Here is a 14,624-nt window from a genome sequence, read left to right as displayed (position 1 = left end):
CTGAGTGTATATGTATAAAATGGAACACATTATTTGCTGCCATCCACAGGGCACTTTGCGCGGCCGCTGCTCCGACTGCATTTGTGAGCGGTGCGCGCCTGTGCGTCCGTGTGCCCCAACAAGGACACTCAGCTAGGACACAAATGTCCTGTTGGTACGGACGCGCTGCGCTCACAAATGCAGGTCGTAGCGACTTCTGCACATGGCGCCCTGTGGATGAGGAGATCTAAAGACTTTTAAAGATGGCGGTGAGGCGACATGCAGTCAGCTGTTCTGGCGGCGGCGATTCGGCTGCAGCCAAACATCCTAGACTGTGTTTGCTCTGCCAACTGCTAGTAACTAGGACAATTTGTTTATACAGTCACTATTGGGTAAAAATGTAATATGAGCCTGAGAATACGTTCTATTTCGAGCTGATATAGTAGCTTCAGTCTGCAGGATTCTCACGATCAGATCATATGTCCTGTTGATGCTTATTTTCAGCTCTTTATTTTCCATACTAAACAGCGATTGGATGTGTGGAACCCAATGTGCCAAGTACACCTAGTATTTAGAACATTCAAAAGCCCAAAATTTACAGCATCACTTCATACCCACATTGGGCTGAAACACCCATGAGTCCAAACACGTAATACGTCTGAGGTCACAGCCCTAACTTTATGTAAAGATTATTGGTGCATTTAGAAATGTACCAATCTTAGTGTAACATTGCTATATTGGTGAGCAGTATCCCACGTATAATCTTATTTTCATGTTAATCTTGTCCCTCCAGTCTTCGTGCACCCAGCAATGTGTTGCTTTGCAGTAAATGTGAAGGTCCTGCCAGATTTAAAGGGGCAATCCCTCTTAGGGCCAAAGTAAACTAATTGCAGTGACCTGATTAAAGAGTGTCACCTGGATGGTTTATAACTTTTTGGCCCAAATCTAACACTTGTAAACATTTTTTATTTATTATTTAAAGTTAGACTTGGGAGGGGTTTTATTTCCTCTCCCTGCTCCTCTTTGTGTGATCAGTAAGGCTAATGCCATGCACGCCCGCTCTGCGTCCAGGCAGCGTGTGTAGAGCACTTCAGCGCTATCTGCGGTTCGTAGGGAGCATTTTTGCAAGCGGGGGGGGGGGGCGTGGCTTGCTCATATCCCCTTATCTGTATTGGTGCTCTGATAAGGACAAGGTGGGAGACGGGGAAAGAAAACACTTGATTGACAAACACTTCCCAATTCAGAGGCTCCCTAAGAAATCCAACTGCACCCTCCGAAGGCTGAATAGAAGAAATGATTTGTATTCAGAGAATATATTTTATTCTGTTATATTCGAAGCTGGCCAGTGATAAGTGGTAATATAGGAATGATAAAAACTAGATCAGGGAGCAAACTGTGCAATGTCTCTAACAATGACACGTACATTGGGATAGTAATTGCTCATGCTGCTGTGCAAATGTCCCTGTGTTCACTAGAGGGCAACGTGACCATTGTCTGCTCTATTGTAGCAGCTGCAGCAGCTTATTCTATTTGTCATATAGGGGCCTATGCAGAGAGCAGTGCTTTTTAAAATTGGAGAGGGGAATAAAAAGTAGGTTTAATGGAGAGTTTTATTCTTCATATGCAGAAATGGGCGAAATCCGCAATTTTTAGCATTACTGCATGTGGAGAATTGTAAATGAGGAGATTCGCGCAGCTGAAAGGGGGGGGAAAAAAATCGCGCATTTTTATTTTTTTTTCCCTATAGCCGGTGAGCTCCTGCTTCTTGCCAACTTTAGTTGGCGGAGAAAATTGACGAAAATCGCGCCAAAAACAGCCGCTAGATGGCGTGCGCGCCTTTCTGAATTCGGATACTTTTCAGACTGGCGAGATGTAGTTTCTCGCCAGCCGCGCGGCGAGATTTTGAAATAGAAAAAAAAATGGCGCGTTTTTTCTACCTCGCCATTTTCAGCTGTTTTTAGCGCGATTTTCTCCGGAAAATGGCGAGATTTCAAATAGCGCTGCTCGCTGCATGAGGCCCTAAATGTGCATTCTGGTCCGGACTTTTCAGTGTGTGAGAGAATTTAACCCATCGCTGCCAAAGAGGTGGTCCCACTGGGAGTGAAGGGGTCAAGATGTTGATTTTGATTTTGTATACACATTTATCTACTTCATAGATGCTCCTATATTTTGTTCTAACACTTCAGATATCTGTATTTGTTATGTTTTTGGAGTGTGTACAAACCTCTGTTTTTGCTCACGTGGGAGTCTGTTGATTAACTGTGTACAAAATAATGTAATCAGGCAAGTTTGCAAAAAAAAAAAACCTACAGGCATACGCCGGTTTAAGGACACTCACTTTAAGTACACTCATGAGTAAGGACATATCGACCAATCGGCAAACGGCAGCTTGCGCATGCGCCTGTCAGCACGTCCTGAACAGCAATACTGGCTCCCTACCTGTACCGAGCTCTGCACAAGCGGGGAGACTATAGAGCCTGTTACACATGCGTTATTTATATCAGTTATGCACGTATATGACGATTGCAGTACAGTACATGCATCAATAAGTGGGAAAAGGTAGTGTTTCACTTTAAGTACATTTTCGCTTTACATACATGCTCCGGTCCCATTGCATACGTTAATGCGGGGTATGCCTGTACACAGTATTGTCTGCTTCAACCTTATGTACTTTCCCACAAACTATTTAGAGCGTTTGTAAAATTCAAATAATCTAGCACTGTATGAGTTATAGTTCCAATTTCCAAAAACTGTTGAATAAGAAATGTGCTTTCCATTGTTTTTTTTTTAATGGAAAATATAGGATTTAAATGGGACAAAATAGATGCAGACTTTCTTGAAAAACAATATATAATAAGGCATCAACATATGCCAAGCATGTGCAGCATAAAAGTAATACAACTTCTTCGGTGAAAGTATTAAAAATATAATATTGCAGTCATTTAAAAAAGAAAAATTAGTAAGGACTGAAAACATTACATTATACTGAGAATCTAGAACTAGGTACAGTATAAAGCTGCTTTGCCGAAATTTTTTTATCTTAAAGCTATAATGTGTTCTGTGTTTCTAAGAATTGATATTTAAATGTTATTTTATTTAATGTTTTCATTTTTAGTTTGATGTCCTGTATTTTTCCACCTGTCCCTGGACCTAAAATTATGGGATTTGATACACAGCTACTGAAGGTAAGTGTTACTTATGGTCATTTTGATATACAGCTCTACCCCGTTATAACGCTGTGCTTGGGGTCCAAAGAATCACATCGCGTTGTAAGCGGATCGCATTAGAAATAATGTACAATTGTATGCATTGTACAATAAAGTATTAAATACACCAATAATCGTGCTGTAAAGTATTCATAAATACGAAAATTGGGAGCCACGTTTGCATCGCGTTATAACGGGTTGAGCTGTACTTTCATTTTAATCATTATCACCAGAATCCCTTTCCCTTGGTGGTTGGCTGTCTCTGCACACACACTTTTTTTTTTTATTGTAGATACTAAGTCATTGTTATTGTTCACACCCTGACACACACACACTTACTGACACACACATACTGACTCACAAAGACTGACACACACACACACACACCGACACACACACAGCGACACACATGCCCAGACACATACAGACACACCGACACCGACACACCGACACCGACACACAGACACAGACACACCGACACAGACACAGACACACCGACACACGCACACCAACACACGCACACCGACACATGCACACCGACACACGCACACCGACACACGCACACCGACACACACACACCGACACACACACACCGACTGACACACACACACACCGACTGACACACACACACACCGACTGACACACACACACCGACTAACACACACACACACCGACTGACACACACACACACACACACCGACTGACACACACACACACACACACCGACTGACACACACACACCGACTGACACACACACACTCACCGACTGACACACACACACACATACCGACTGACACACACACACACACACTGACTGACACACACACACACACCGACTGACACACACACACACCGACTGACACACACACACACACCGACTGACACACACACACACACCGACTGACACACACACACCGACTGACACACACACACACCGACTGACACACACACACACCGACTGACACACACACACACCGACTGACACACACACCGACTGACACACACACACCGACTGACACACACACACACACACCGACTGACACACACACACACCGACTGACACACACACACACACACACCGACTGACACACACACACACACCGACTGACACACACACACCGACTGACACACACACACACACCGACTGACACACATACACATACCGACTGACACACACACACACACACTGACTGACACACACACACACACCGACTGACACACACACACACACCGACTGACACACACACACACACACCGACTGACACACACACACACACCGACTGACACACACACACACACCGACTGACACACACACACACCGACTGACACACACACACACCGACTGACACACACACACACACCGACTGACACACACACACACACACACACCGACTGACACACACACACACACACCGACTGACACACACACACACACACACCGACTGACACACACACACACACACCGACTGACACACACACACACACCGACTGACACACACACCGACTGACACACACACACACACCGACTGACACACACACACACCGACTAACACACACACACACACCGACTGACACACACACACTGACACACACACACTGACTGACTGACTGACACAGACACACACTGACTGACTGACACACACACACACTGACTGACTGACACACACACACACTGACTGACACACACACACACACCGACTGACACACACACACACACACACACACCGACTGACACACACACACACACACCGACTGACACACACACACACACACCGACTGACACACACACACACACACCGACTGACACACACACACACACCGACTGACACACACACCGACTGACACACACACACACACCGACTGACACACACACACACCGACTAACACACACACACACACCGACTGACACACACACACTGACACACACACACTGACTGACTGACTGACACAGACACACACTGACTGACTGACACACACACACACTGACTGACTGACACACACACACTGACTGACTGACACACACACACACTGACTGACACACACACACTGACTGACACACACACTGACACGCACACAAGGAATTCAGTTATTATAAATATAGAAGTGCAAATAGCTAAAACATGTGTTTTAAGTCAAACTTTCTTTGCGTTTTGGCACTGAAATTGTGTTTTGATTTTTAATTAAAAACATCGCCATTACAAATACAATTTCTGTGACAAAAGACAAAGAAGTTTCATTTCAAATGTGCGTGCTTGGCACACGCACGCCTTTTTTTTTAAATTGTGGATACTAAGTCATTTTTATTGTTTATTTTAACAGAGCGGGAAATCTGAAGAGCTATTGAGTGCTCTGGGCTGCCAAGGTTTCCCTCCAACATCTGATTGTGAAGATCTGTTAGTTGAATTTCTAGAGGTAGATGACAGTAAAGAACATCTTATATCAAGCATGGAGAGAGGCCAGCAACCCCAGCATATGAAAGGCTGTACCGGGGAGACAGATAATGACTCCGGGAGAGGAAGCTGTGACAGCCCCTTTGCCTTTTCTGAAGGGTGTAAGGAACTTCGAGTCCTTCCATCAGGATTTGAAAGTCTGGATACCGGCGTGCAGGGCCATTGTGCAAGAAAAAGCCTTGGGCCCTCTCAGTATGCCGTTTCCAAAGGGACATCTTCAAATTTCAGTGATAACAAGTCATATATATGGCCTGATGGACAAACATCTGGTAGTCAAATATCAAAGTCCGCCTACCACAACATAACAGATGTATGTAAGTTGGCGATCAGTGCCATGAATGCCAACATGTCTGCATTTTTAATGCCAAGTGAGGAAAAAAGCCAACCAAGATACTTTAAAACAATAGAGACTATTGCCGAAGAGAAAATTAATACACAGAATGATCTGGAAGACTTGCATTCCAAAGGTATTGTCCCAGACACCATGCACTTGTTGCCCAATAAAAAGGCACCCTTTATGTCTGCTAGAACAATGGACTATGTAGAAGTCCACAAAGTCAACCAAAATAATGCGTTAGCACTCGTACCAAAACACACAGAAAACAGCATCAGAACTGACCAATATTCTGTTATTGTTCCCAGCAGGGAATATACAAAGGTGGAAAGGGTGGGGGATAATAATGTTTTAGTGTTAATGCAGGACCCAGTCATTCATGCCCATCCTGTAAACGGTGAACCATCGAAGGAATACTCTCAGACGATACTACAAAGTCCAGCTGAAAAGCTTATGGGCATCTTCACACCAGCTCGAAATGACCGCAAAATTCAGATTGGTGTAATGGGTTACATGGATCCCTCCAGCTTTTTACCTTCATTCAGCTAGAGGAGCGGTTCTCAACGCCTGTCCTCAAGACCCCTCCATCAGGTCAGGTTTTCAGGATATCCCTGCTTCAGCACAGGTGGCTCAATCAGTGGCTCAGTCTCTGACTGAGCCACTGATTGAGCCACCTGTGCTGAAACAGGGATATCTTAAAAAACCTGACCTGTTTGGGGGTTCCTGAAGACTGTCTTTGAGAACCCCTGAGTTAAAGGACTATTTTCATATTTGCTTCATCAGGTAACACTGCACAGTAAAGCAAACGCAAGGAATGATGTCTGGATTACTACCTTTTACTGATACAAAAATTATCATCGTTTTATTGACTCAGACCTTTTTATGCTTCATATCCAATCAGTGTCGTATATTTAAGAGCTCGAGGCAGAACAAATTATTTAATGAGATTTTGTTTTTTTCTTTTCCCCTTTTTTGGCTCGTTTAACTTCTGTCGCTTTGTAAAAAATTGTATACGCCCTAAAAGAGAACAGCAGGGCACGTTTCTGGAGGTAAAAGGGATTGTTACAGCCAACCAAACTCGAGTTCTAGATAAAGATGGAGGGGGTTATGTTCTATGGTGATAAATTGTTATACGACTGGTTAAATGTCATTCTGTGGCCAGGTTACCTAAACAGTGCTATTAAATTAGCATGAGCAGAGAAACGTATTTATTTGTAATTCTACGTCTACTCGAGTTGGGTAATCACATTCAAATTCCTGACAGGATATTAGAGCCTCCAAATGTGAATAATGTAACGTTGACGGACCAGATCACGCATGAATGTTGTTTTCTTGGATTAGTTTATTTTTCTTCGGCCTGTGAGATATTGTCCCACATCTGTTCCAGAAGTCAGAGTTTTTCTCTTGCATTACCATCCGGCCTTGTCCTGAGAGATCACTAAATGAAGAACTCTTATTGAAACTGGTGTCCCTCTTGGTTGCATTGTCATGTTGGTTGTTAAAGCAGCAGCTCTCTCTAACTGCAGCATTTCTATCCCTCAGATTGGAACCAGTGAGTCCTTTGCTGCTAAATTGCATTATTTTTAGCTTCAGGGACCCCGTTGTTCCTGAGATATATTTACTGGTGTACTTACTGGGCATTAAACGAGGCAATCCAAGCATCTTTTTAAAAAAAAATCTTTTTTGTTGTTGTAATATATGCAGCATTTGATTACCTATATTAAAAATGAATTATCTAAGCTGCCGATCGATTGGTTCTCCCATGGTCGATCAGCAAAATCCTATTTCCCAGGGTTCACTAAATGGCCGCCTTTGAGTTTCAATCAATCCAAGAAAGTGTAACTCAGCAGCTACATTGTATTCTTATATTACTAAGGTAACATTATCTATTGTTACAGTTGCAGCTCAAACTGCTGGGAACATTTGCAACAAATGATCACAAAGAGGAAAGTGTTACAAAGATCTTTCCCTGCTGGGGAGGTGGGCTAAAGACGGCTATAGAAATCAAAGGATGCTCAGCATATTAAAACTCATTAAAAATGGCATTAAGATTTTAATTTTATCATTTAAAAAAAGGTACTCAGTATTATCTAATAGTACAGAACTGATTTATTTATTTTTAAAAAATACACTTGTCGGATATTTCTTGGATTACTCCTTCAAACGGCCTCCTAATAGAAAGCCGTAACGGACGACGATGCCCCTTCCTATTAGCCTGCGAAGCCGGAGACCATTTATATTTTCCTGGAGGGAACTCTAAAAACCAGGAACAACACTTTTTAAGTGGAAACCGGAGTCCCGAGACCTATAATTAGCACTGTTTAGCCCCACAGGGCCCCGAGTAGGCAGAACTGCTGCTTTTAAGGTCATGCAACAGAAAAACAAAACAATTCAACCTTGCCAAACTTTGCAGATTTGCAAACGTGCTTCTTGCTGGGACACAACGTAGAACGTGTGGTTGGCGGCTAAAAATCTACTAACCATTTTGAATGATGCATGTATAGAATAGCAACCTGGATGTTGCCAGTGGACTGAGGTTATGAGCATGTTCATATGAATACAAGGAGCTTGAATACTAAATCCTCTTGCATGTGCCTGCTTGGAAGGAAAAAAAAAATCTGAAAATAGATCCAAACCGGTTAATATTAGGATACATTGTGTCTATATACGGTATTTGCATCCCCAGGTATATTAATGACGCTAAAACCGTTTGATACACAATCCGGTAACAGTTTACGGTCACAATCATGGGGATAGTGCTATGGTTATTATATTTTTAGCAGAGATTTTTCCTCAGGTGGGATACGTTTAAAGTGCGGGGAGACTTGTTCCTGTTTGAGGGCGTGGATGAGTGCAGTAAAAAGGTTTCTAGATATATTAAATACTAATCCAAAAATATGTGTGTGGAACAATTCATCTTAGCCCAAAATAAATGAACCCTTTTGTAACCTTGGGGAGGGCTGCTGAAGACCCTCCAACAGGTCAGGTTTTAAGGACCTCCCAGCTTCAGCACAGGTGGCTCAATCAGTGGCCCAGTCTTTGACATCCATCAGCTATCTGTGCTGAAGCAGGGACTGAATGAGCCACCTGTGCTGAAGCTGGGATATCCTTCAAACCTGACCTGTTGGCGGGGGGGGGGGGGGTGTGTCTTGAGGTCTGTGGTTGAGCAGCCATATCCTATGGCACTTAATGATTAGCAAAATATTGGGTAAATGCTGACACTGATGTCCTCCACATTTCGTTCCCCTGATGCGTTCACATCTCTTATCTTTAACAGTGTCGCTTTCTTACTGCGCGCAAGATCAGAGATATGGGAGGCGATGGGCTCGCTTCACTGAAGTGAGAATATCCTTTGTGCCCATTAGTGGTCAATAACAAATGATTGTGGTTATTATTATAAGAGCTTGAATTAGAAGAAGCCACCCCTTAAGGTTCAGGGAAAAGTGATCGCTTTGGATGTGCGATCGTCTGTGCAATAACAAATGTCAAATGAAAGATAAAAGTGCAAATATATCTTACTGGGCAGCAAACTGTCCTGTAAAGCAGGGGTGCGCAAAGTGGGGTCGCGCCCCCCAGGGGGGTGGGAGAATTTCCAGGGGGGGCAAGGAGTGGCTACAGAGGTCCCACGCTCTCCCCCAAGGAATTTAAATGAAATGCCGGGGGGACCGCGCAAGGCTTCTGCAGCTTCTCCTACCTGATCTTCGGCGACGCGTCGCCATGGTAACCGGCGCGGGGTACCATGATGTCGCGTTGCCATGTCAACGTGATGTCACATGGCCCCACAACGTCATTTGATTCCGGAGCCAAAGTGGAGGGAGGGGGGGGGGGGCGCGCAGGTTATAAACTTTGCGTACCCCTGCTGGAAAGTAATATTTTTCTGCAGCTAGATAATACAATGAAGGTTTATAAGCTATATCTGGAGCGAGACACAGTTATATATATTTTTTTTATAAGGCAGATAATAGGATAGAAGCAATTCTAAATTATAATCTATAATTCCTGTGTTATGCTTCTAGGAAAGAAACACTATTGGTTTTATTTTTGCTATATGATGTCTAGCTTGTGATGGGTTTTTTTTTTTTTAAGGAAACAAAATTGGGTCTTTTTAAATTATTATTAATAAACATAACACTTTTTTTTTGGTTTTGAAAAACAAATGACCCTTACATTTATGAAATAATATATAATATGATTTACACCATAATGTAGCATTGTGGCAAGTCTGGTAAGATTGCAGTCCTTTCTCATAGTATAATAGAGAAATATTCAGCTGCACTGAACAATTCAACCAGACAATGTCAATTTTTAACCACTACTAGACAATAATTGAGATATTGCCTTATTGTAAATAAGAGATCCCCACTATAAGAAGGACATTAACTTCACAGTGTATTTTAAAGACTATTTTTCTATAACTAGTGTACACAAACTATTTTCTATTCGCCTGCTATCTGGGTGTGTGTCTTGTTTGCCAGGATACTTCAGCACATACTGGAAGTTACAGACAGGGAGGGTTTGTATTGTACATCTAGTGATTTCAGGGACATATAGTGATTCTTTCTGAATGTTTTAAGCTGCTGGATAGAGATTTGTATTGGGTCAAAGTGCATTATGGAAATAAAAGGTAGTGCTGCTGGAAGGCAGGAGGTGAGGACCTCTGGGCGTCCAGTCTTGTGCTATGATGGAAGAAATTTAGAGGTTCTGCTCAAAGTATATATTTTTCTCTAAATTAGTGAAGCTGTAGGTTTAAAAAATAAATAAAAGAAGAGTAATGATGTGCTAACTGGAGCCATGCGTAAAGTCAGCCTCGTAAAGGTTATTGAGTGGCCCATTGTCATTGCCCCTAAAGTTGTTCAAGCAGAACCTGAAATATTTAACACGGGCACCCATTTTAAACTAAGGCACTGGTGTGTATGTATGTGTACATACATATATATTTATATATATATATACAGTAAATACATGGTACAGATACCTATATATACATACTGTATGTATATATATATATATTTATATATATATATATATATATATATATATATATAATTTGGCCCTTTTAGAAAAAGACGTAGTGTGGAGAGCAATGGTTGCAGCATCTGCATACTGCACAGTACGGTACTAGTATGCTTACACCACTCGTAACCAACTCCAGTTCTCAAGAGCTACCAACAGGTCAGGTTTTCAGGATATCCCTGCTTCAGCACAAGTGCCTCAATCAGAGGCTCAGTGAAAGACTGACAGCTACCTGTGCAGAAGCAGAGATATCTTGAACACCTGTGGGTAGCTCTTGATGACTGGAGTTGGCCACCCCTGCTCTGGAACATATGCGTGCGTTTAGTTTAGTGGCTAAGTACACCACTGTCACTTTTTGTTTTTTTAAACCCTACATTCAGGGTTTATTCATATGTTAGACTTGTAAATCTTATGCTAATGGTTCTGCAATTGCTCCAGCCCATGTGCCGTCTGCCCCCTTTACCCATTTGCTGCCAGCTGACCTCTCGGGCAACAGCTGGGTTAGGCAGTCTAATAAAATCTATAACTCCCTCCATACTACAACAGCCGTCCCCCGTTGTAGCCCGAGATATTATATGGGAAGGTTGTGTTATGAGGGGGGGGTGTACTTTTACGTAGGCTTAGAATACTTCAAGTGACCTTTTTTTGTGGAACAAAATGCCTCTTTTATATGTATTATGCAATGGGAATTATTTCAAAAGATAAATAGTTTGTGAATGTTAAGTTCCCAAACTAGTTAAACTTTGAGATTTTAAGCTAAATAAGATAACATTTCTATATTAAAAAAATAAATAAATATATATATATAGAGAGAGAGAATAAATTATGGCCACAGAAACAGAGTGGTACTGTCACTCCAATGAGTAATACATGACAGGGCTGCGTGGGAGAAATTTACAGTAGATTGTTAGAAAATAGAGACTATATAGATCACAATACACTAAACATTATGTGGTGTATACGTTTAGTAGGAGACAGACAGACGACGGTGCTTCAGTATCAGTCTGGTTGAAGGTCCAGTCTAGTCCAATTTGTTGCATGCATTGTGGCCCTGAAGGATCCATCCCACTGGCCGTCAGCGCCGTACAGGCCATTTCAGCACTTGTGGCATAAATTAGGTATAGGACATATAAATAAATGTATTATCTAACTGAGAAACTAGTAATATTCCATAGAAAATTATAATAAAAACCGGTTCATAAGACAGATTTGGTTCACGTCGCGGCTTTCCTGTGTGTATTGCCAATCACACTACGGTACAAAAGTAATTGTGGTTCCACGCGTAATTGAAGGAGAGAGAGAAAAGCCTGGAGTAAGAGTAATCTCTAATGTTTCTGCTCCTAGACCAACAATGGACAGATGACACCTTAGTAGTACTCAATACTAATGATTACCATCAAACATTCACACCATTGAAATGTACTCCCTGTGCACACAATTAAATGTGCCTGCCACATGTGCCTCATAATCATTGTTAGTTTTATAAATGCTATATTAAAAAAGTTATAATATATAAGTGTGTGTACATATATATATACACACACACACACACATAAATATATCTATATTCTATATAAATCAGCTGCTGGCTAATGGAAATTATTTGGGGATTTATATTGATGTAGCGAGACACCCGTTAGTTAGGTGTTTGGGTTTTTTTGTTACCTTTTGTTTTCTCTTAGTGTAACTACAGATCAAGATTTCAGAGACCAGGCTCGTAAAATTAGCTGTCTTGTTCGAGACTTTGGCTGGGATTTATCAAGCCACCATGCAGAATAGAACTCCCCAATCTGGCTGTAGCTATGATTAACATCAAAGGCAGCTGCCGCCTGATCGGGGTGCGATATCCTGCATCGCAGTTTGATGAATCCCGACCTTTGACTGTTGTGGCCTCCACTATTCCCACCTCAGTGTTCACCATTTTGTATATTGTAATTAAACCCTCTTGTGTGATTATCACACCAGGGATTGTGTATATAAATATAGATTCAGGAAGCAGGGACACTAATATATTCTGTACATGTATTCACAAAAGAGCAAAAGTGATTGGGTAGAGTTAATAGTGAACAAGTAGTCAATGAATGAACCTCACTATTCAATCAGCTGCGGGTGTTCTTTTGGCAAAATGTTCTTTTTTTTCCCCCTGGTAATAAAACTTTACTTGCCAAAATATTGTTCGCAACAATGAAACGTGAGGTATGAATTTATTCACATAGTACACTAATAAGAACAAAGGTTTCATGACTTACCGGAGAAATCACTTTGTTTACAATCTGCTTTTATTTTGCATGCGCCCCGTGATATGAATGGAGGTTATTGCTGCCTTCCAATTTTTGTCAGATATTTTAAGATGTAATTAATCTTCATAATGATGGAAAAGATCTAATACTGCAATGTAATATTATAAAGTCAACTAAAGTTAATAAAGACTGTTCTAACACAGCTAAAAAGGATGGTATATGAGAGACAATGGCTCTGTTATTGGTTGGAGTATCTAAAATGCTCACCCTCAGCATCACAAATGGCAGCAATTCTCCCACTGCCTCTCATTGTAACGTGGTTTGCATGGGGACCATCCTTGCACAAGATTATTGTATGGTATAATACATCCTTTATATATGTATGTGATATTAAAAATAAAAAGGGGCTCAGTTCTGGGTAACAGGATTGGTGGGCAGCATACCCCTAACAATTAGTTTTTTTTATTGTAAGTAACTTGTCTGCATTCGTTTCACTGTTTATTTTGGATTTTATACCATTTTTATTTTAGATGATAAGTTAAATAATGCAGTAGAAGTTATTCAGAATTGAGGAAATACTTCACTCTTTACTCTGTTGGCTTTCCATGGGGCAGTATGGATTGAACCATATACCATATCTCACTACTTGTTCTGTATAAATTATCTGTGTACACAAGCTGATTTTATTACTGTGTCTGGCTACAGTTCTTTTTCCCTTTTGCTACTGAATGTTGGATTAAATTTCATATTTAATTTGGATTCACATCTTAACGCCTTTTGTACAGAAAATAGAACTATTTAATTAAATGTGTATAAATATATATGTACCTTTATATACGTCACCCATTGTAATGTACCAGTTGTAAATGTTTAATGTTTGTTAAGAGACACTTTAACGCCGTAAAACAGATGGTCAACCCTTGATTTTATTTTATGGAAAATCTATAGGGTCTTTGTAATATAAGAGAATAAATATACAATGTAATAACTTTTGAAACATTGAAATACTGCCACAAAGTTGCATTTGTGGTATAAAATAAATAAATAAATAAAGTGTCATTACATTGTGGCACAAAAGTTATGAAGTATTTTATTTTTCCATTTAATGTCAAAATGTATGTATGGACAAAATCAACTCGTTCACGTTAACCGTGCAGTCACTCACATTTGTTGCATGCATTGCTATGACACATGATAGTGTGGACCGTGTAGAAAACAGATTTCCGCTCCAGTTTTTCAAGTACAGGTTCTACATGGAAAATGACAAGATATTCACAGTTTGCAAAATAAAAAAAGAACATTAGATAACCTATGTGGTCTCCTTTCAAGTTTGTACACTGCTTTCATGGCACTTAGCTGAGTACTTCTCAGATCCCTTCTTAAGGAACATGCTCTTACCAAG

At 41.1% G+C, this 14,624-nt stretch overlaps 1 protein-coding gene across 1 annotated transcript in view; it reads left to right on the top strand.

Annotated features, from left to right (window-relative positions):
* The window catches only part of PRLR (prolactin receptor), a 51,435-nt gene extending 37,132 nt beyond the window's left edge, over positions 1-14,303 (top strand). The window contains exons 8-9 of the mRNA XM_075588066.1: positions 3,095-3,164; positions 5,505-14,303. Coding sequence (XP_075444181.1) covers positions 3,095-3,164; positions 5,505-6,518 — 1,084 coding nt within the window. The 3' untranslated portion in view covers positions 6,519-14,303. The remainder of the gene's footprint in view (positions 1-3,094; positions 3,165-5,504) is intronic.
* Positions 14,304-14,624: the final 321 nt, after the last annotated feature.

Source organism: Ascaphus truei, chromosome 1 (assembly GCF_040206685.1).
Source record: "Ascaphus truei isolate aAscTru1 chromosome 1, aAscTru1.hap1, whole genome shotgun sequence".
Classification (NCBI taxonomy): domain Eukaryota; kingdom Metazoa; phylum Chordata; class Amphibia; order Anura; family Ascaphidae; genus Ascaphus; species Ascaphus truei.
This window is presented reverse-complemented; position numbering and strand designations above follow the sequence as displayed.